Below are 25,498 nucleotides of genomic sequence, written 5' to 3' on the forward strand. Positions count from 1 at the left end.
TCAAGTTTCTTCATGCTTTACCATGTGTATACTATATGTTGCTTATACTATATATAATATATTATTATAATATATTGCTTATTAATGCTTTATTATTTGTTGACATTCAGATTAAACTCAAGGCATCTTACATAACAAAGAAATATTATTAATTATAAATAAGCATATATTCTTGTCGACATTTGCTTGCAGCGTTTGTCAATATATGCGGGTCCATTGCACGCGCCGTACGTTTGTTGTTAAATTGCCTATAATCTATAATTTAAAAACACACGCACAATCAACGTAGATCAACGACCGAATTGAAAATACAGTTCGCAACGTCATGCATATGTCTACTGGTCAAGTTATAATAAAAAATCGTTTCTTGTGCGTGGATCTTAAGTCTTTTTCAAGCGAGCGGTTAAAACAGCATTTTAAAACCCACTCTACTTGAGCTTCGCTCTTGTAAAAACGTGGTTTAATGCACGTACGCAAACTTTCCGCCTTAATTGGATTTTCATTTAAATGGTACTTCCTGAACATTATATAATACATAAGGCAATAATGTAAAACATACATATAATATGATGTGGTTTTTATTCATTTCGAAACGTTAGCGTTTGGTTCGAAATGTGAAAAAAAACGTGACTTGCACAACAACAGATACGCACATTGCGGTCTGATACAGCATTGGGTTTTTGCAGGAACGAACCAACACACTGTTTATAAAAATAGATCAATTTGTCCTAATGCGTTTAAATCATCAAGCCTACATCACATCATTCACGTGTATAAATAAAGCCCGCTCGCGTGAATTTCGCAATCTTGAACATACGGCTTTGAACGCGCAATAAAACATCGGAGGACAAAATGATTTCTAACATAGCCATGGGTTTCCGTGTTAGTATGTTTATAGTGGTCGTTGTGTTGCCGGGTGTAGAGGCTTTCTGCTTCGCGTCAGGTCCAACAGGTAAGTTAGTAATCGTTTTATGTTATTTTTAAAACATTCACGTATATGATGATACTATGTTGTTATTCAATGCATAAAAACTATACTATATTTTTTCTATGTGATTTTCTAATGTCTATATTACTCTTATGATGGTTTTTGTTTTCTTCTTCTCCTTCTCCTCCTCCTTCTTATTTTTCTTTTTCTTCTTCTTTTTCTTGTTGTTGTTGTTGTTGTTCTTCTTCTTATTCTTCTTCTTCTTCTTCTTCTTCTTCTTCTTCTTCTTCTTCTTCTTCTTATTATTATTATTTTATTATTATACGTAGTTAAAGTAAAAGCTAAGCTTTTCATACGGAAAAAGACTTCATTTTTTTGACGCACCGATCTTGGTAAAACAATATTCCACGTTAAAAAAGTGTGGGCGGGTTTAACTAAATACAGTACAGCTCTTACCAATTTGTCGAATCCCGCATTACAATGCGGTGTTGTCGCGGTAATGTATCACGATGCTTAAAACACCCTGACACCAAAGCGGGCCGCAGTAAAAATCGCGTCGGGCCTCGAAAAGCCCAGATAATCAGGGACGACAATTTTTGCCTTTACTGGATTTCCGTAAAGGAGAGACTTCCTTACAACGAAAAATACCCTAAAGGCGTAAAGTATAGTCCACGAGTATCATGTGCGGACAGCACAGGCTATTCTGGAATGACACTTCATGCACTTGCATTAAGCCCGAAAATCCCAGGCCAAGGCTCATATAAACAAATTCTGTAAATTTCCGATGGTCTCCTCAAAATTCGTCTTGCTTTGATGTTTACTTAAGTTTAGACTTGTAACAAATTTAAAACATTAAAAGATCTGTTAATTACCTAAACGCCACACCAAGATCTATATTGCTTTAATTAAATTAGAAATAAGTATTATTTTAAGAACAGATCTCTTGCGAGGCAGCTTTATTTATTATGCATTTCTCATAAATGCATTTCAATGTAACGTTTAAACAATTTTGCTTTCTTAATGCGTTTGCTATTAAGCGTCGTGATGTTCATTTTTTTTTTATAAAAAGAAAAACATAAATCTTAACAGAAAATATATTCGTACCTTTGGCCTCAACAAACGTACACAATGGCAGACCTACTTTAAAAACTATATACACTAATACTATATACACTTACAGTATAAACAACACATGTGCACAAGTCACGTGTATTTTTTTTAAAATAACTAACATAATTCAAGGACAAACACCGTACCAGATGATTGTATCAAGAACTAATGAGCGCAATATAACCAGGATAAAGATGGGGTGCCAGTAACGACATGACTTTATAATCGGTTGGAACACATGAAATTGTACACATGTATTACATTGAAATTTCAGTTTTCATGTTACGTAATCCAGATAACGTCACGACACTCCGACATGTTTCGCCGCGACAACACCGCGTTATGCCCTGGGAAACTATTTAGGAGCGACGGCCTAAAACGACGATCACCGCCGCGCTCCGTCGTCGCTTCGCGATCTTAGTGTCGCCGCGTAACTGGGGATCTAAACAGTAGAATAGGCAACAAACGTGATTATATTGTATATGACTGTATGAATACTTTTTACGATGATATAGATTATTGCCCTGATCAAGTCTCTGTTAGGGCCTCTGTTGATAATGTACATAATAGCCATGGTTGTAAATTGCTTGATTTGTGTAAGTCAACAGGTACACGTATTGTTAATGGTAGAATAGGTGACAGTAATAAACATACATTTTATGGTCATAACGGGACATCCATGATTGATTACGTCTTAGCTAGTGAACGAAAATTTTCACGCATTGTTGATTGTACAATAGGCGAATTTAATGAATGGAGCGATCATGCCTCGTTACATTTGACTCTTCGTTGCAATAACTTTTCACCCAAACACGAGAAATTTACTGATGTAAAATACAAATGGGACAGTTCCATCAAAGATCGATTTCGAACAGATATCATAGCTAAATTACCTGTTTTAATGATATTGTACGTAATATTGATTATTTGAATAGATTGTCAGTAAATAATGCCATAAACGAGTTTACTGATACTATCCGCAGTGTAGCGGACCCATTATTTTCACATACATATACGTTTAGTAATAAACCGAAGTACATGTTCGAAGAATACGGTAGTTTAACTTATGCTGACTGGTTTGATAGTGATTGTGAGTCTGCCCGTCGTTTATATATTGATGCCTTAAAGTGTTTTAATTTAAATAAATAAGACGCTAGTAGATCAATGCTTTGTCATTATAAGAAACTTTATAAATATTTAATACGGAAAAAGAAGGGATGTGCATACCGTACAAAAATGTCTGATATTGAAAACTTAAAGAAAAAAAAACCTCGCGATTTTTGGAAATTTTTCAAATCAAAGAATAAACTAACCAGCCATAACATTTCATTGGAAGATTTTAAATTATTTTTTGAAAACCTTAGCAACAGTACTTTTAATTGCAATAATACCGAGGCAGAGCATTTTTGTTCCAGCTATAATTTTAGCGAAGATAATGTTGTGTTTCCAGAGTTAGACCAGCCTATTAGTGTTGATGAAGTTATATGTGCAATTAAAAAACTAAAGAGAAATAAGTCAGCGGGTGTTGATTTTATATTAAACGAATATTTTATAGAATGTAGCGATATATTGTGTAACCATTTATGTGATATTTTTAATTGTATACTACAATGCCCCGTGTTCACAAAACTTTTTACTGTCATCGAAAATCGATTTTGCATGACATTGAAAATCGTTGTCAAGTGACATCGATGACAAAGTTCGAGTTCACGAAGTTATTTAAAATTGATGTCGTTCAACATCGGTTTTAACGACATCGATTTTTTTCGACTTTTTGTGGACGTAAGCGGTAAAGCGGAAGTTGTTTTTTGTTGACGTCTGTTGCAACTACAATGACTGCTCAGGTGCATTGGTCTATGTCGGAAAAAACCTTCGTGGTTCAACTGATAAATGATCGGTACGACGAGTTATATTGTCGATTTAAAGGTGCCACACTAGGTGGCAAAAAAAAGGAACAAACCTGGCAAGAGGTTGCTGATACCTTCAATAGGTGAGTCGCAATTAAAATAAAATAAAAAAAGATCATTTTGCAGCACTGTAATGTCAAACAACGATATCAAGCAGTGTATTGTTTAATGCATGCAAGTTTATGACATAGTTATAACGTTATTGATGTAATATGTTGTTGTTTATGTTACATTTAAATAATTGTGATATTAGTTACTGTGATCATTTGGAATGATGTGATTTCAATGAAGTTCAATTTTTGTTGTTAGTATGAATTATTAATTGGGCTGATGAGACGCTAATTCAATTGTGTCATTGCGTAAAAAGGTGATGTTTTAAGTTGCTTTCATTTGTCAAATGTGATGTGATAATAATACATGTGATCGTTTTAAAAGCTGTTATATAAAATAAAACCAGACTTGACAGATAGATAGATGGATGGATGGATGGATGGATGGATGGATGGATGGAGGGAGGGAGGGAGGGAGGGATGGATGGATGGATGGATGGATGGATGGATGGATGCATGCATGCATGGATGGATGGATGGATGGATGGATGGATGGATGGATGGATGGATGGATGGATGGATGGATGGATGGATGGATGGATGGATGGATGGATGGATGGATGGATGGATGGATGGATGGATGGATGGATGGATGGATGGATGGATGGATGGATGGATGGATGGATGGATGGATGGATGGATGGATGGATGGATGGATGGATGGATGGATGGATGGATGGATGGATGGATGGATGGATGGATGGATGGATGGATGGATGGATGGATAGATAGATAGATAGATAGATAGATAGATAGATCGATAGATAATGTATATATATGGCTGGTGATCAAACCTACTTGAAAAGATGGAAACGCTTCAATAAAATAAAATTGTGCTTGTTAATTTTGATGTACCGGTAATGTACCGGTAAATATTCTGTGCTTAAATAAATGTGTGCAATGAATGAATAAAATCATAATACTGAGTAGTCTTCATGTAATTGTCATTATACCTCTTTCAAAACGCTGACGTATGGCGCTTTCACGAAAGATCCTTGAATCGTGAACGCTCCCAGGCCACTTTGCGACTACGTCAACAAACCGAAAAGTGGCATCACAAATCATCTATAGAGCAAAAAGAAACCACAAATCTTAACAAAATTCACACTGCACAATGTCATTTTGTCTGATATCACAATAATACAAGTAAACAACAGAACATCCAATTGTCACTAGTTTCGTTTTGCAATTTTCACTGTGAACAGACAACCTTTAAACATATATTATCTAAAAAAAATACAAGTTGAGGAAATGTTCATGGACTTTATTTCACTTATTGTTTTACCTGTACATTAAGGGAGTGAAATCCCTTTCTGTTCACATAATCGTCTTCGTTGGCGCTAGGCGCTTGAATACGGATATGTGTCCCATCAACAACACCAACCACTTGGGGGAAACCTTTAAAGACAATAACATTGTTAGCCTAATCGACATTTGTATTAGATAATTTTATACTAATTTGAGTATACTACAAACAAAGTTTCCGCAATTTTTTTTTCAAAAGTTACAAGTTCAATCTTCTGTCTTTCATGTCAATATATGTGTTCCCAAAAATAACAATCACTAATAAACAGTTATGTTTATTATACTTATCAAACACGTAATATACTTAATATACACGTATGTTATTTCAAGACGTATAAATCTAGCATACAGTACTCATACAACGTTTTGAATTGTGCCCGATTCGACTAAGAAACATTTAACTCCCCTTATTTGTTTACTTGACAACCAATCAAAAATCATTAAATTGTCCGATTAAATTATATTAAGAGCTAATACGCACCAGCGATGTTTTGCACCGTCCGTTGCACATTTTCGATATTTGGGAAGAAAACGAAGTCATTTAGATGTAGACACACGCTGTCCGTGAATTGCTTGACCGCTCTAGATACACTGGACCTTGAGATTCCATGCAGCCCTGCCGTCACAATGTGGTGTGTGCCAGTTGCAAGGAAATGCAATGCCGCTAAAGTTGAAATGAGCGGCGGAAGAGGACAAGAACGTTCAGTAGCCCTCTCCAACTTCAGCATGTTGACAAGAAACAGAATAGTTTCCGGGAAAAACCGGTACCGTTCACGAATTTCCATCGGGGACAAAGTTTCCAATGGGTTCGTTCGATCACGGAAAACTCTCCTATCCATTGGAAACAATTCATTTATGTATCGAGCGCGACGAAGACGTCTTTCAATGTCGGCCATATTGTTTTCTTACCATGGTGATTGTCATCAATTTTCAATTTGACAATGCCCAATATCAATTTCAATTTCAGTGTCATTGATTGCAATTTGAAAATCGATTTTGGATGTCATTTGACATCGATTTTCTTTGTGAACACCAAGTTTGAGAACCGATGACAAAAATTGAAAATCAATGTCACTTGGCATTGAAAATCGATTTCAATTTGCTTTGTGAACACGGGGCCTGGGTTTTTTCCCTGAAAAATGGACACATGGAATTATAATCCCATTACACAAAAAGGGCTCTGTAAACGATATTAATAATTACAGAGGAATTACACTTGTAAGCTGTTTCTCAAAACTATTTACTACAATAATTAATAAGCGCATCGAATGTTTTTGTGAGAATAATAATAGTATTTCGGATGCACAGTTCGGATTTCGTAAGGGTTATTCAACAATCGATGATATATACATATTAATGTCTATTGTACAAGAATATATTAATGACAATAAAAGGCTCTATGTAATATATGTAGACATGATGAAATGTTTTGATAGTATATATAGAAATGCATTGTGGTTAAAATTGTATTAAACTGGCATTAGAGGTAAAATATTGCAAATTGTATGTATGAAAATGTTAAATCGTGTGTTAAGTCATGTTCTACTTATTCTGATTACTTCCGTTACTCAGTTGGTCTACGTCAAGGGGAAGTTATGTCCCCTTTGCTATTTACTCTGTTTGTAGAGGACTTAGAGATGTTTTTACAACATAATATAGAGTCTGGATTAACCATTGACGATGTTTTACTTATATTACTCCTTTTCGCCGATGATATGGCCATATTGGGTAAAAATCCAGAAGAAGTACAAAACCAGTTGGATAATCTGCTTGTGTATTGTTATACTTGGGGCCTAAAAGTAAACACTTCAAAAACTAAAATTATGGTTTTCCGTAAGAAGGGCCGCCTACGCCAAAATGAGGCATTGACATACGATGGCCAAATCATCGAAACAGTTGATAACTTTAATTATTTAGGTACTGTTATACATTATACAGGTAGTTTCACATTCAACCAAGAACATTTAGTAGGTAAAGCCCTTAAGGCTATGAATACTTTGCTATACAAGTGTAAAATGTATGATCTAAAACCTAAAACACTTTGCCAGTTATTTGATGCATTTGTTGGTTCTATTCTTAACTATGCCTCCGAAATATGGGGTTTTACAAAGTCTAAAGAAATAGAACGTATCCATTTAAAGTTCTGTAAACGAATGCTACAAGTAAGACTCAACAGTTGTAACGCATGTGTTTACGGAGAGTTGGGTAGATACCCACTTTACATAAATCGTTTTATAAGAATGTTAAAATTTTAGTTTAAAATTAGATTGAGTGATAATATTATTCTCCAAACTGTGTATAATATGAATGTTGTAGAGTGTCATAAAGGAAACATCAATTTGGTCTCACATATTAAACAGTTGTTAAACGATTATGGTTATGGATATGTTTTTAATAACCCTAGCTCTGTGTGTGTTAATTCTTTTATATGTCAGTTTAGAAATAGACTTATAGATACATTTAAACAGGAATGGTTTGGTACATTAAGTAACAGTACTGTATTAGACATGTACAGAGTTTTTAAACCTACAATTGTATACGAATCTTACTTGGATTTGTTACCAAGGAGTTTGCGTACCCAATTTGTTAAGTTAAGAATTTCTGTCTGTTCACTCACTGAGAATCCAAACTGGGAGATATGGGCGTAATAATATTCCTCGCAACGAAAGATACTGTGTTTGTTGCAATAGTAGAGATATTGAAGATGAGTTTCACTTTGTTTGTATTTGTCCATGTTTAGTGTTTTACGACAAAAATACCTTAAAAGGTATTTATATGTTAATCCATCTGTGTTTAAGTATCACCAATTACTGACTTCAACCGATAAAAACGAACTTGTCAAGTTGTGTAAATATATAAAAGAAGCATTTGTAATTCGCAATTCATTTATCAATAATACCATATAGAGTCTAACCGGTATCACCTACAAATCTTTCTGTCATTATATGTTTAGAAAATTTACTATATGCTTTTTCTTCATTTGTATTTTTTTTTGTGTTTTATATATATATTTGCTTTCAACTTAAATGAAATGAAAACGTGACATATTTATTTTATACTGTTTGTATTAAGACGATGTACTTATGTATAAGTCTAAATAAAATGTCTGTTCTGTTCTGTTCTGTTCTGTTCGTAAACGTATGATGGCTAAGAGCTTTACCGTTTCACCAAAGAAAAATATTATAATGATTTACACTGTCTCCTTAGGACCGGGTTTGAGCTGCGAATACGAGGGTCACGTTTTCGCTTCTGGTTCCTCATACAAGAGGCCGGCCCCTCACTGCGTGGAATGCACTTGTGAGGATGGGGGGATGTCATGCTGCGGGTAAGATATCGCCACGTAACTGATGGATAATGTGAATGTTTAAACTTTAAATTGTCAGTCATGTTATTATAAAAATGTAAGATCATTTTTACAGCATAAAGGCTGTTCAATAATGTGACGTCTTTTGAGTTTATTGACGTCATTTTGCAAAATAAGCGTCTTGTGATTATTAATTCAAAGAACATGTAGCCAAAAAATGCTTGTCATGGTGTTTCACTAGTTTAAGATAAAAAATCGTCACGGGGTAATTACAATGCAAATATAGGAGATATACAAGTTCCGTTGTATTTGGACTCTTTATTGTTGCTATGCTTAAATACGGACGGAAAGACGGACGGACGGGCAACGCCAAAACAATATCCCTCCGACTGTGGCGGGGGATAATAGTCAAACATCGGAGAGACACACAGCTAGCGATATACAACATGAAAGACATAAATCAGGATCGAGCGCCTGAAGACATTGAACAAGCACAGGAGTCCGAAACCCGGAAAAAAGAATCAAGCAAAATTAATCAATAAAAAGAATATAATCAAGAATATGAAAGACAAACAACAGAACAGAATCAAGCATGCGTAAGTCACGCCCGAGGCATCAAGGGCGCAAGCTGAGTATTCATACCATAATATCGTAATTATTTTTGCTTAGCCCACGCACATTTTTCTATTGAAAAGAAGAACACACAAATCGATGATAATCAACGCGTTAATGCTACTTCCTATATAAACTACATTGCATCAACCAATTTATGCCTAGTGGACTCTCCCATCCTTCTAAATTGGATCAATTTATTTCCAAAATTAGGTGTGTCTTGTATTTTTATTTCTATATTAAGAATATTTCTTAAAGAAATTTCCTTAAGCAAAGAGCGCAGACCCTGATGAGACGCCGCATCATGCGGCGTCTCATCAGGGTCTACGCTGTTTGCCAAGGCCGTTTTTCTAGACGCTATGCATTAATGGTTAACCTTATAAGAGAACAATACCTCGAGAGCAAAGTTACTGCGTGGGCTGAACATAATAGCAACAGGTGTCCACGTGTTTGTGACGAGATTAAAACGCTCGCCGGAATTCATTCTTGATATCCCGTTGAAACCTCCCAGTGCATAGATGTGGTCTCTGCAGCACATATGAATTAAAATCAAATGAGCCGAGCTTTGTATTTTTCGTTGTAAGGAAGTCTCTTTTTAGCGGAAATACAGTAAAGGCGGAAAGTGTCGTCCCTGAGTATCTGGGCTTGTCGAATTCCGATGCGATTTTTACTGCGACTCGCGTTCCGCCTAAACTGGATTTTGGCTAAGAAACAATACCATACAAGCGGTAAGCTTTTTTGATTAGCAAGTGAGGACTGCACAGGCTTATCTGGTACGATACTTGACGCACATCAATTAAGCCACATTTTCCCAGAGCGAGGTTCAAACAGGTATTTTAATTTGCACCTATGGAATTTTAAATGTTGTAAAACTGTCGACAAGCGGGATTCAAACCATTACGAATTCGATCCCCACTGTGTCAGCGTTCTTTAGATTTCCCGCACAGACAACAAGTACTGGAGCTAGTCCCATGAAACGGACTTGAGAGCGTTTCAAATAAGCCTTGGTCTTTATATGCAATCGAGTTTAAATAAATAAGTTTAAACTAAACCATGACTGGGTTTTGTCTGTGGGTACAACTAAGCTTTTTGTCAGTAGATATTGTGAAAAATACAAACATAAACATAAGAATGAAAAAATGAAATAGACAGTCTCTTCTACGCAAAAATTTATGCGTAAAGTGTCGTCCTTGATTAGCCTGTGCTTAAATATCAAGGCCCGTTTTCTCAGAACGCGGACAATAAGCAGTGCAGGTGTACCTGTAGGCAACGCCGTCGACGCCTTATATGGGTGAGCATTCGCCACTCTTTGGCCCGTGCTTAACGCTTAATGCATGCGCGTAAAGTACAATAGCTAACAAATCGAGGTGGTCAATGATTTTAACTATTTAGGATGTGTTTTTTACTATACTGGAAATTTTGGTCTAAACATTGAACATTTCATTGGTAAATCCTTAAAAGCTTTAAACCCTTTATTGTTTAAATGTCAACAGTCTGATTTTAAGCCTAAAACTCTATGTCAGTTATTTTACGCATTTGTCTCCCTTATCATTAATTAATCTTGTGAAATATGGGACTATTATAAAAAGGTATATATAAAGGTAAAAAAAAATTAGCGCATTCATTTTAAGTTTTCTAAACGAATACTGCAGGTTAGGAGTAATACTTGTAAAGCAGGTGTTTACGGTGAAATTGGTAGATTTCCGCTGTATGTTCAAAGATATACATACAATTGTTGAAATATCGGTTAAAAGTGGTAAATAGTGACAACATTATTCTACCCACAGTGTATTATGATGCACTTAGAAATTGCCAGAAAGGTTATAAAAACTGGGTAAGAAATATAAAGAAACTTTTGAATGATTATGGGTTTACTTTTGTTTTCGAAAACTACGCTTGTATCAACCAAAAAACGTTTTTATGTGAATTCAAAAATAGAGCTATTAATTGTTTTAAACAAAGTTGTTTAGGTCGCTACAAAGTCTAGTTTTTATGTTTTATAAGGAATATTAACATTTTTAGATATTATACCTAGAAGCTTACGATTTTATTTTAGTCGACATAGACTCTTGGTGCATCGTTTAAGAATACAAACCGGGAGGTTCGGTAAAAATGGAATCGCGCGAGAAGAAAGGTATTGCCTTTGCTGTAACACAAGGGACATCGAAGACGAATACCATTGCGTACGTGTTTGTTCAGGTTTCACAACAGTTAGATAAAAGTACATTAAATCGAAATATCATACAAATCCATCTGTATTTAATTTTTTAGAACTTATGATATCGTTTAAAAGAGAAGATCTTATCAAACTGTCCCTATACATCAAAGAAGCTATGTTTCTTCGAAAAACTCTTTTTAATATTGTCAAGGAATCACAAAAGTCTTTTTGTTCATCCTCATTGCTTATTACTTTATAAATGTATACTGTTACTGAAATTTAGTTATTTGAATATATAACCATACAACTACTTAACACTCGTGCCAGTTGTTAAGCCAATTTGCATTGGTACAGCCGCCATAAAAGATTCCGTTACGAAAATATGACCTTTTTTAAAGTTGGTATTAAACAAACCCATTAAAACTTGCAACTCCTAGCAACCCCGTGGGTCAAAAAGCGTGTCTTTGGATTATTGCAACTAGATTAGAGTTGGCAATATTTGTCTTGATATTATATGCACATTTGCAACTAAGCTATCTATGTTATAGTCATTGTAACACAGAAATAAGTGTCGATGAGTCAATGGAACCTGACATATGGTCTGCTGATAAGACATCTAGACACAGTTAATATATTTGCTGTTAAATTATATACCGTTATGTGTGTTCTATGCAGCTTGCAAGTGAATGAAAGATGTAGAGTATAAGATTGAATTTAAACTGCGTCATTACAAGAAAGAAATGAGAAAGACTCCACAACGCCTACCATGTTCATTGCTTTGATCTATTTAATGTTACATATTTAGTTTATTTCAAAACGATCTGGAATAATAACCGGGTCGATGTGGGGTCGGGTTTCACTCATCTTTATGATTATCGCCCGAAGCCCGGACACGGCCTGTTGGGACGCCGGGCGTCTACTAAGAACAGTTCGCAGCTGTCAGGGCGGTCCACTTGCTTGCAGCCTTCGATGTTCACCACGCCAACATTTTTGCCATACCTGAAACGTGTTGTGGTGTTAGTGCACTTTACATGGGAAATATCATCGTCATTTTAAAGTCATTTTACCTTTCAAGAGACGGCATTTGACATTATCTGATGTCATCTGAATTGTTTATATTCTAGTGGTCTGATTTAACGAATGTCTGTGCCTACCATGGGATATGTCTTTCCGAGCGAAATATGGTACCCCCATAATATTTTCTCTCATCTGACTTATCATTGATTTACTGAACCATTTCCCCCCTACAATTAGCTTAAATGGTCCCTTAACTGTGATAGCAGTATGATACCAATATGTAGGGGGGGGGGGGGTTAATAAGCGATATTAGGGGGGGGGGGGGGGGCGTCAAATACAGCTGGCTTTTACTAAGCTCCATATAACAGATTTCAGAGCAACATTACTGTTCGTGCATCTGACGCTGCTACTATGGTGAATGTTTAAAGAAAGTTATGTACCACAGGATTATCTTTGTTTGCATTGTAATTACCCCGTGACGATTTTTTATCTTAAACTAGTGAAACACCATGACAAGCATTTTTTGGCTACATGTTCTTTGAATTAATAATCACAAGACGCTTATTTTGCAAAATGACGTCAATAAACTCAAAAGACGTCACATTATTGAACAGCCTTTATGCTGTAAAAATGATCTTACATTTTTATAATAACATGACTGACAATTTAAAGTTTAAGAAAACTGGACATAATGCTTGTGCGTAAATTGTCATCCCAGATTAGCCTGTTCAGTCCGCACAGGCTAATCAGGGACGACAATTTCCGCTTTTATGGAATGTTTCGCTTAAATGATGTCTCTTCTTAGCGAAAATCCAGATAAGGCGGAAAGTGTCACTTTACGCATAAGCATTATGCCCAGTTTTCTCAGAACACGACACGATTATGCATGTTCAAAACCATTTCTAGCTACATTTTCCCACATTCTCTTTCACTAAATTGCTTTAACTTTCATTTTTATGGGACCGTTTCAGCAAAGATCGTACGACAATCTTAATTTATAACTTAAATTTAAAAACTAAAAATATACAAGCTGTTGATAAATAGCTCCGCAAGATATAAGCCATTGGTAAGAAAATGATGAAACAAATGATTTTACTAGAAATAAGCAAAAATATGCTTCGGTCTGTTAAAATAATGTTTCTTTGAAATTCGTATCGTATGCTAAATTTGTCGTACGATGTTTGATGAAGCGGGGCCCATAAGAATATAGGTTAAAGCAAGAATTTGACAGTATTTGAGTGATCTCAGCTATATCATACTCTTGGACACTCTCAAATACTGTCAAATTCTTCCCTACTGTTCAAGTAACACTTGAACTCATGCACAAATTACTCACAAGAAACAAACATTCTACTCAGGTTGAGTTGTGCAATGCACGAGTTCACGAAGGGGCACCTTCCCGCACCTTCCTGAGAAGTAAAGGAAACATGTAGCGCTGGCACCACTAGAATGTTTGAAGCTGTCCAGTATTGTAAGAGTTTAGGTAAACCCAGGTCACCAATATGGTCTTCTATGAAGATCTCCAAATACTCCTTGATGCGTTCTTCAGCACATCGCAATGTTATGCTATGGTCGCTGAACTCGTACTTAATTCTACTAAGTACTCCAGGAACCGTTGGTCGCATTGAGTGGTACAGTTCATTTATGTCACTTTCCTTGCGTAATAAAGTTGTTCTCATGAAAAGCAATAAACGTTTTGAGACTTCTTTTACACCAGTTTGATTAAATATTACTTTGCTTACTGATTCAGCACATAGTTTTATTTTTAATCGCAGGCAAAATGTATTTGTGATACCTTTTTTTCGCCGCAGAATTCATGCATTAACGGATCAGTTGTAGCCATAACGGATCACGCGATCGAAACCACTCCAGGGGCATCTAACATATGCTATTTGAATTGTCGAAACATGAACTGTGTTGTTTACAATGACCAAGTTACATTGCCAGTTATAAATAATATTCATTATTTTTTGTATTGTTTTCTATATGTGATCTTGTGTATACACGTTTCGCATGGTGTTCTTGTGTGAATTATCTGTTGAAAAACCTATATAGATCGAAAAGATGGGCATCTTATAAACAATGTTAATTGTTTTAATCATATCTAATCATCGGTATTGAACATGAAACATAAATACAACATTACGAGTGAGATCATTTATTGAAAGAATCAACAAGATGTGCATATATTTTAATATATTATATTATCAATCACATATTATCACGCTTGATCCGTTATTGCCCTAATTCTTCATTTCATTTAACGTGTTGCAAAATCTTAAACACGAATCAAAACTGAAACGGACTGTTGCAGGGAGAAAGACTACTAAATGGCCTTTAAATTAATGCGTAAACTCTTTACTTTCTAACAGAGTTTTAGAATGTGGCCGCGTATTATGTTAAACCTCTATTTGGAAACGAGACGGAAGTCAACAAAGTCGTATATACATGTCGCCAAAACATACCAAAATGTTTGACAACGAATAGCTCCGATTACGACTCAATCAATGCGTTTGAAAAAAAACGACCTTGATGATGCTGTGTGCAAAATATAATCTAAAAATGTCAACTATTTATCGCGATACGCATGGTCCTGAACATCAAAGTGATCCGCTATGGGTAATGATCCGGTAATGGTAACTTGACTGTACAGTCAGTCAACCAGTTTAGAATAACCTGGCAAAAAACGTTAATTCACAAGTCCACTCCACAATAATTTCTTTCGTGATTTAGTGTCAATGTGAGATGATGTAAAAATAAAGGGTAAAATTTATTTTGTATGATAACAGGTTAGGCCAGACGGCATATGCAGTTTTTTGTCAAAAATAGCAAATTAAAGTTCACCTTTTCGGAAAATTATTTAAAATCATTCAACTTACAGAATTAGCATTTCATTAGTTTAAATACAGTCTTAAGACTGCTCCTCAACCAACATCATCAGCATGGATTCCGCCGTCTTAGAATGTTTCGGCCCTTTACTTCCATGAACATTCTGATAGCGGTGGGCCCACAGTGGTGATCAGTCACTGTGTGTTGGTTGATTGCCTCCAGCTCTTCTCCTCTCGCCTCAGCCACAGCCAGCTTGATGCCCGTTCGGCTGCTTGGCTCAGTCTCTGGATAGCCACTCGTCTCTCCCTGCCAGTTGTTCCTAATGATGTCATCAGTCTGTGCACGGACTGGGAACAGAATCCTCTAACGCCAACTTCCACGGGAAATAGCCAAGTTCGCCAGCCTTGTTGCTTGCACAGATCCATCAGTTCTGTGTACTTGGCCTTCTTCCGCTCGTAGGCCTCTTCACATCTTACCATGTTCCTTCTTCCTTTCCTTCTCTAGCCAGTCAGCCAACTCTCTGAGGACCAAGTCGTGCCTCCATCTATATCTTCCCTGTGTCAGTGCTGTACTACAAGATGACAGAACATGCTCTAGGGTGCCTACTCTGTCACACAGGCTGCATTTTGGCTCTGCTGTGAGTCCCCATCGGCACAAGTTCGCTGGGGATGGTAGTAGGTCATAGACAGACCTGAGGAGAAAGGAAAACCGAAAAGGCTCATACTTCCAGATGTCTCCCCAGGTCAACTTCCTGTCTGCGGTATTCCACGTGGTCCATGCTCCCTGCGCTCCCATCCCCACAGCCCTTGCTTGTCTGGCATTTTCTTCCGCCCTCCTGACCTCAGACTGAATCATCGCTCGCCTCTCTTTCTGGTCTGATCGGCTCCACAGTACCACCTTTCTCGCACCAATTCCTTCACGTCCAACTGCAGTCACTCCGACAATGTCTTTGTGCTTGAGCGTGTTCTCTGCCTTGCTCACAGACTCTGTCGCTGACCATTTTCTGCTCGTTCGGGTTTGGATCCCTGCCTCACGGATGAACTCGTCCGGAGAGTCCCTCAAGGTCAACACAAGTCTTGCTTTTGCTGTCTTGAACTCTTCTACCAGTGAAGATAGCGGGAGCTGTAGTAACTTGTTGCTCTTCCCATAGAGTCCAATACTGGTAAAGCTGGGTGGAACTCCTAGCCACTTCCTGAGGTGTCGACTAGTGATTCTCTCCAGGGCTTCCACTGTTGTGCTGGGTACCTCGTAAAGCATCAACGGCCAGATTAGTCTTGGGAGCAGTGCATGCTGGTAAAGCAAGGCTTTGAACTTGCCGGGTAGTCCGCAGCGGTCTATCTTCTTGAGACCCTCCTCTACCTGTTGCTTTAAGTTCTTGACATTGTCGCGATCTTGTAGGCTTGCATCAAACCACTTGCCCAGGCATTTTATTGGACTCGTCACTATGGAAGGAATCTCTTCGTTCTGTACGTAGAGTTTGAACCTCTCTGTTGTCTGTCCTTTCTTTATGACAAGAGATCTGGATTTTGCTGCTTTGAACTTCATTCTTCCCCATGAAGCGACATCCGTCAGGGCTGTCAACATCCATCTAGCTTGGACGTGTGTTGTTGTCGTCAATGTGAGGTCATCCATGAAGCCTCTGCTAGATGGGAGATAGATTCCTGACTCTGTCTTTGGTCCACGTGTCTCACGTTGGGCAGCATTTATCAGCAGATTCATCCCCATGATGAAGAGCACCACGGAAACTGTGCAGCCGGTAACGATTCCCTTCTCCAACTTCTGCCATCTGGTTAGCTGGTCACCAACAGTAAACCGGAGCTTGATTCCATCCAGGTAACTGGTGATGATTTTCTGAATGTGGCCGTCCACATGGTAGTGTCGGAGGGCTGTATAGATGAGCTGGTGTGGAATTGACCCGTATGCGTTGGCCAAGTCGAGCCAAACTACAGTGAGATCCTTCCTCCCTTTCTTCGCCTCACTTATTAGCTGTGTGATAGCACTGGTGTGCTCTATGCAGCCGGAGAAACCGGGAACTCCTCCCTTCTGGACCGAGGTGTTGATGTATGCGTTGCCTGTCAGGAAAGATGTGAGTCTTCTTGCAAGGATGGCAAAGAATATTTTTCCCTCGACGTTGAGCAGCGAGATCGTTCGGAACTGGTTGACCGTCTTGGAATTGCGTTCCTTCGGTGTGAATATCCCCTCGGCCTCCTTCCAAGCCTCTGGTACATCCCCCTTCCTCCAGACTACTTTGAGGAGCCTCCATAAACGCTTGAGAAGTAGTGGGCACATCTTGTACACTTTATACGGGATGGCATTGGGTCCTGGCGCCGAAGCAGCTCTGGCCTTTTTTACAGCTTCTTTCACCTCGCCAAGCGTAGGTTCCGTCGCATTCAGCTGTTTTTCGGGTTCCTCCGCTGGATCTATTCTGTCACAGTCCCCTAGCACGTCCTCTCGATTGGGGTCAGAATGGGTAACATGAAGGAAGTTCTCTATTTCCTCTAGTAGAGTTTCCAACTTTCCTGACCTTTCTTTGTCGAGGAGGGATCTTGTGAACTTGTATGGGTTGGCTGTGAAAGCTGCCCTCTTCTTTGCCCGTTCCCGTGTCTTTCTTCTGCTGTTTTCTGCTTTCCGTACTGATGTCAGCTGTGTCCGAACTGTATCTCTAAGCTGTGCAAGTCCAATCCTCTCTGTGGGTGAACTAGCTCAGTACCTTCGTCTCAGCTGCTTGAGTTCACGTCTCAAGTTCTGGATACGAACTTGCCGCCTGTTTGGTCTTGGAGGTTCCTTCCGCACTCTCTCCTCTTCTAGTCCAAACCTCTCCTTTTCTACAGAATATATCAAGGTTGTGAGGGTGGTCAGCTTCCGGTCTACTGGTCCTTGCATGGATGCTTCGAGGATGTTCTCTAGGTCCTCGTCCAGTTGGGTCCATGATGTCTTGTCTGAAGCCTTGGGCCACTTAATCCTTGGTTTCCTGGTTCTAGTGGCAGTGTCTTGCTGTGGTCTATCCGGATCAGTCACCTCGCTTGCTTCAGGGCTGTTTTGAGTCTGTAAGAGCTCTAAAAGGGGGTCATCATCCTCCTCAGGATTTCGAAAGACATCCTGTGAGGTCTCCTGAACATAGAGTTCTTCAGTACTGTGGGTTGAATCCAGACTGGAGTACTCCTGCGTCTCACTAGCCAAACTGGCTATGCGCTGTCCTTGTGATCTCACACGTTGACAATCAGACTTCCCTTTGTGAATGCGTAGACCGCGTTGGTTCTTGCACACCTTTCCGCAATTACAAGTGACCGATCCATCTCTATTCGTAGTCGGTTGGGCAGGCCGTGTCGATTCCATAAAATCCGTCCATGTGAGTCTATCATCCTCCCCCCCTCTCGGTAGACTCTGAGGGTGTCTTTTATTTGTGGAGTCTGTAGCTGTTCGTTGGGTGTCCCCTCACGAGGACTGCAGTTCGGGATACTACCCCTAGTGCCCCTGTTCCAGTCTGTTCCTGGCGCCATCTGTCTCTCCAGCGTCACCATTCTGTTCTTGGTTGTCATCCAGTCTTTCCTGGAAGTCACTGGTGCCTCCAGATATCAAAACATTATCATGGCATTTGTTTTTAATCAGCAATTTTTGTATTTGAAAATAATAAAGCCTTCTATTTCCATATGCGCATTTCAAACCATAACTCATTTAATCAGTTCTGGTTAACTTTTTGCTGCATTTGTAAGCATAATACAAACGCTTTCTTACTAAAACTTTGTTACTTTATTCCTTTACCTAATGTATACCTTAGACACTTATCATTTTGTTTTTATTGGGGCATTATGGAAAATTAAATACAAATTAATCGGAACTGCTGATTTTCCAGAGCTGATTGACAAACTGTACACCAATCCGAATCGACTGTATTTCGGTTTGGGGTATTTCTATCAGATTTATACTATAAAAGGATCACAAAGAAAATATATAAATATAACCTTATTTGCTGCAATAACCTCACACTTTTGACGAAGTCTGCGTTGTCTGCAAAACCACTTTAAAGTTTTCTTTCTATATCTTGGAATGCTGTTTCAAACGTACGTAATAATTCACTAACTTCATCCGCCGCCATCTTGATAGAAATGCGCCAGGAACAAATCACATGACGAAACGACGGGCGTTAATTGGTTAATAATTAATGTGCAGAGACAACCAAACACCTAAAAGTCTTAACCTATTTTTCAAAGTCTTAAACTGCGGTTCAAAGTATTAAACTGGGGTTAAGACGCGCGGAATGCACATTAATTATTTAACAGTTAACTATTGAGTTAAGAGACTTTGAACCCGAGTTCAAAGTGCCGTTTGCACATTAAATCCTTAAACCCGAGTTCAAGAGTTTGAACCGCAGTTCAAAGTGTGTCTAAAATAGATACAAATCTCTTATCTACATAATTCAGAGACAACCAATCAGCGGAGCTTAAACCACAATTAGCTATATATAGAAGGTAAATGCCGCGATTTCATTGGTCCTCTCTTAACTATAGAGTTAAGAGACTTTGAGCTGCAGTTCAAACTCTTGAACTCGGGTTTAAGGATTTAATGTGCAAACGGCACTTTGAACCCGGGTTCAAAGTCTCTTAACTATATAGTTAACTGTTAAACCGTGGTTTAAGGAATTAATGTGCATTTCGCTTGCCATAATTTCTTGAATATTGCAACAGCGGGAGTGTCTTGGGCATTCTCAGGGAGGTGGTGGATTATTATACTGAAAAGTATCGGGTAAATACCGCCGACGATAGGGTAAAGCTCTGAACACATTGTTCTCGTTGCAAAATATAGCGGTTTTAAAACCGGGACCAGACCCTCGATTATTTTCAACTGGTGATCAGTTAGGTTAAGAGAGCGCGCATCAGCCATCTTTGTTACGGCTGGGTCATGCAAGACGGCATACACCGGTAAACGCTGTCGTATGATGAACTCCAACTTGTTTCACAGTCAATGATTAAGCTGTTTTCCTTGGAGCCCATTTGCTTTTGTTTTTCTTCGAGTGCATTAGAGACGATTACGGATTTTCGGAAGTGTTTTACTAATCTTTTGCATGAAACCAGTAGCTTTTTGATAGTCTCCGACTTCTAAAACCCACCGCGAATGAACAATTGTAGCGAATCCCGGACAATCACTCTCACGGACAATCGCTCCTTCGCTAATTTGGACAAGGCGGACAGTCGCTCCTACATTATTTTGACAAACCGGAAGTCGCTCCTTCATTATTTTGACAACCCGGACTGTCGATCCTACATTATTTTGACATTCGTTCCTACCTTATATGGACACCCCGGACAACCGTTAATACATTACATCTATTGGAATTGCCAATTTTGCGAATGGAATAAAACATAAAAAACGCATGAGAAGTTGAAATGTTGTTCTTTATTTAACTTGCATTTATTCTATTTTGCACACGAATGTACAGAAAGGAAATTAGCTCATATTTACATTTATAAATAAAAATGTTAATTTAATTGTCGGCTAATTATAGGTGTTAGGCTTTGATCGGCGTATACTATGTTTTTAGGTTTCGCATCTAATTGTAGGATATATTACTTATTACCAATCGCCATGGTGTTACAACTATGTAGGAGCGACTGTCCGGGTTGTTAAAATAATGTAGGAGCGACTGTCCGGGTTGTTAAAACAACGTTGGAGCGACTGTCCGCCTTGTGAAAATTTGCGTAGGAGCGAATGTCCGTGGGAGCGATTGTCCGGATACCAATTGTAGCGTGTGTCCAAAACAGCGTACGTGAGTCCACAGAAGTTGTTGTACGCACGCCACCATATTCGACGCATTGTCAGTTACAATAGCGGAAACATGCTCATCTTTAATGCCGAATTCCTGGGTTATCAATTTGATTTCTTAGCTGTATTTTCTGCAGTGTGTCGCTCTTTGACAGCTCGATAGGCCAACACTCTGTTGTGGTAATTCCAATCTGCAAACATAAAATGGAATACATAAACTATCTTATTAAGTTCTTACATGATTAAATTAGCATTTTTTTACAAGATACTTTATCATTTTTGGCATTATACTAAAGTCAACATTCAAATTTCCCTAACGTGATGAGGTATTTTTTCCTACATCCAAATTGACAAACTCGTACATGACGTAAATTTGTTTACTTAATCATTGCATCACTACAGTAAACTTACAATATGTCCTATTTCCTTATAATTTATAAACATGTATACGAATTAAATGTCAAATTGCAAATAATTAAATGATTAATGTACCATTGTACTGTGGTTTCCATAAACTGATTTGGTATAAAATTATGTAATTAAAAATATATCAATGCATTTATAGTTTGTGCTTACCTTCATCAATGAAGTGACAAGTTACTGTAAAATAGCCCTCCATTGCAAGGCTAGTCCAATGGTCCGATGTCAGTGCCACGCCAGTCTGCATGGATAATACGTTTAGCAGTTCGCTTTTTTTTCGACTCGTACATTTTTGTAAAGTAAGTTGACACTGTGCTAGGGCCCGGCACGTCATACGACGGATTAAGCTCTCGACAAAAGTCAATGAAACCTTCTCCATTTACAATGGAAATAGGTTGGAGATCTTGCGCACACATGAGGGCTAATTTCTCTGTGCAAACTATCCATTTTTGCCGAGACATCGTGGGTTTGACATAATCAGTTATCTTCCGCTGCTGTTTCTCACTATCGTCTGCGGACGTTTTAGTTGCATCCAGTCGCACAGACTTGTGAACCAGTTTAATGTGGTTCGCCATGGTCCCCGTACTTCCACCTTTGAACGCCAACTCAGCTGCACACAAGTTACATTTAACTTTTTCTTTTCCGCATTCTTCAATTTTAGTAAAAAATATTCAAAAACGCAGATTTTTTTCCGCGACCTGTCTCATTCGCCATATCTCTAGCCATGAATGCCGATAAAGAAACGGCGGGGAAATTTTCTCGAGCACTTCGTGCCGACGCGCGTCGGATGTTATAGACGATTCGGGGCATGCTCATGCAACAAATGGCGGGGAAAATGTATCGAGCACTTCGTGCCGACGCGCGTTAAATATTCAAGACGTCTAGTCCGTACATGGTGTATTGTTATGTTTACGGTATTGTGAATAAGGGCAATTGGCGCACATGATACAAATATGACTCTTTTTCGGCAGCTGTTAATAAGCTTTGCAACGTCGTAACGAAATGAACAAAAATGTATTATGTTGATATTGACTGCCGTTTAAACGTTTACTGATTTTGTAAACGTTTATCGGCAAAACACGAAACGCGACCGTTTAAACGTATAAACGTGATACCATTAAATATAGCCATGGGTTTCGGTGTTAGTATGTTTGTAATGGTCGTTGCGTTGCCGGTTGTAGAGGCGTTCTGCTTCGCGTCAGGTCCAACAGGTAAGCTCGTAATCTTTTTATGTTATTTTAAAAACATACAAGTATATGATGATACTATGTTGTTATTCAATGCATAAAACCTATACTGTATTCTTTTGTTCTATGTGATTTTCAAATTTCTATATAACTCTTATTATTGTTTTTGTTTTCTTCTTCTTCTTCTCCTCCTCCTGCTTCTTCTCCTCCTCCTTCTTATTTTCTTTTTATTATTCTTACTCTTCTTCTTCTTTTTCTTCTTCTTCTTCTTATTTTATTATTATTATTAAACGTAGTTAAAGTAAAAGCTTAGCTTTTCATACGGAAAAAGACTTCATTTTTTGACGCACCGATCTTGGTAAAACTATATTCCACGTTTAAATTTTTTTGCGGGTTTACCTATATATAGTACAGCTCTTAGCAATTTGTCGAATCCCGCATTAAAATGATCGAAGTGTTATCGCGGCAATTTATCATGATGCTTAAAACACCTTGACCCCAAAGCGGGCCGCAGTATAAATCGCGTCGGGCCTCGAAAAGCCAAGATAATCAGGGACGACAATTTTTGCCTTTACTGGATTTCCGTAAAGGAGAGACTTCCTTACAACGAAAAGTTTCATAAAGGCGTAAAGTATAGTTCACGAGTATCATGTGCGGACAGCACAGGCTATTCTGGAATGACACTTCATGCACTTGCATTAAGCCCGAAAATCGCAGACCGAGGCTCATATTAATCAAATTCTGTAAATTTCCGATGGTCTCCTTAAAATTAGTCTTGCTTTGATGTTTACTTAAGTTTAGACTTGTAAATATTAAAAAAATTAATAGATCTGTTTAGTAGCTAAACGCAACACCAAGATCTATGTCACGTTTCGCTGCAAATACATTAGAAATAAGTATTATTTTAAGAACAGATCTCTTGCGAGGCAGCTTTATTTATTATGCATTTCCCATATATGCATTTCAATGTAACGTTTAAAGGAATTATCTTTTTAATGAGTTTGCTATTAAGCGTCGTGATGTTCATTTTGTTATAAAAAGAAAAACATAAATCTTAACAGAAAATATATTTGTACCTTTGGCCTCAACAAACGTACACAATGGCAGACCAACTTTAAAAACTATATACACTAAAACTATGTACACTTACAGTATAAACTACACATGTGCACAAGTCACGAGTACTTAGTGTTTTAAAATAACTTACACAATTGAAGGACAAACACAATATAACCAGGATTAAGAAGGGGTGTCGGTAACGACATGCCGTAATAAACGGGTGGAACCCATGAAATTGTATACATGTATTACACTGTACATTGAAATTTCAGTTTTCATGTTACGTAATCCAGATATTTTTCCCGGGAAAAATATTTAGGTGCAACGGCCTAAAACTACGATCACCGCCGCGCTCCGTCGTCGCTTCGAGATCTTGGTGTCTCCGCGTAAACGTGTAATGGCTAAGAGCTGTACCGTTTCAAAATATTATAATGATTAACACTGTTTCCAAAGGACCGGGTTTGAGCTGCAAATACGAGGGTCACGTTTTCGCTTCCGGTTCCTCATACAAGGCGCCGGCCCCTCACTGCGTGGAATGCACATGTGAGGATGGGGGGATGTCATGTTGTGGGTAAGATACCGCTACGTGACTGATGGATGATGTGAAAGTTTAAACTTTGAATTGTCAGTCATATAATTATAAAAATGTAAGATAATTTTTAAAGCATAAGTCATTTCGAAAAATAAGCGTCATGTGAATATGCAGTCAAAGGCAAGTAGCCAAAAAACGCTTTATCAGTCTATAGACTTATAGTTTCTTGATAAACATACTATTTAAGAAAGTAAAAGGTACTTTGATATTAACCTTTTAGACTAACCAAAAAATAGCAAACTGACTATATGAGATTTAAAGGCCCTAAATGCATATCATAATTAAGGTCAGAACTAGTATTAAAATGGGAAAAAAAAAATGTTTTCTCAGTTCAGGGATAGTAATATAGACGGGTAAAATTTATATTGTACTGTTGCTATATAAATGTTGTGTTTCTTTCTCTATCTTGATATTATTTTATGTTCCTTATACGCCGTTTCTTTCTCTATCTTGACATTATTTTATGTTCCTTATACGCGGTTTCTTTCTCTATCTTGACATTATTTTAATATAGACGGGTAAAATCTATATTGTACTGTTGTTATATAAATGTTGTGTTTCTTTCTCTATCTTGATATTATTTTATGTTCCTTATACGCGGTTTCTTTCTCTATCTTGACATTATTTTATGTTCCTTATACGCGGAGTACCATGCTAATTTAAAATGTATTGTTTATAAACATGAGTATTATGCATAAGCACATAGGCTAACCACTTATGTTTTGTTCACATGTTTTGTTTTATAGTCGCACTGTATGTGTGTTTTTTTGTATGTTTGTATGATTTCAGAATGTATTGTCTATTTATGTTGTGTATGTGTAGATGTCTTTCCAGTAGAATCTGTGTGCGAACTTCAGCATTGTTGTATTGCCTATTTATTTGTTTTGACAGAGATAAAACGTATTGTGTATTTACTGCAATTGTGTATTGTGTATTGACTGTGGTAATTGATAATGGCTATTGCTGTCTATGGTATGTTAACAAAAATGTCATCCTTTGTATTGAGAATGGATAATTTAAAGATTGTTTCATACAACTGTCGTGGTCTAAATGATGTTTCAAAAAGAGCTGATGTTTTTAAATATCTAAAAAGTCTAAATGCCCATATATATTGTTTACAGGATTGCCATTTCACTTCTTCAATGGAAAAACAAATTTACTCAAATTGGGATGGTGAATGCTATTTTAGTTTTGGCACTT

The 25,498-nt window shown here is 37.7% G+C and overlaps 1 protein-coding gene across 1 annotated transcript in view; it reads left to right on the forward strand.

Annotated features, from left to right (window-relative positions):
* Positions 1-788: 788 nt before the first annotated feature.
* Positions 789-25,498, forward strand: part of LOC127856096 (beta-microseminoprotein-like) — a 30,046-nt gene continuing 5,336 nt past the window's right edge. Inside the window, exons 1-2 of the mRNA XM_052392088.1 lie at positions 789-952; positions 24,160-24,277. Coding sequence (XP_052248048.1) covers positions 853-952; positions 24,160-24,277 — 218 coding nt within the window. The 5' untranslated portion in view covers positions 789-852. The remainder of the gene's footprint in view (positions 953-24,159; positions 24,278-25,498) is intronic.

Source organism: Dreissena polymorpha, chromosome 13 (genome assembly GCF_020536995.1).
Source record: "Dreissena polymorpha isolate Duluth1 chromosome 13, UMN_Dpol_1.0, whole genome shotgun sequence".
Classification (NCBI taxonomy): Eukaryota; Metazoa; Mollusca; class Bivalvia; order Myida; family Dreissenidae; genus Dreissena; species Dreissena polymorpha.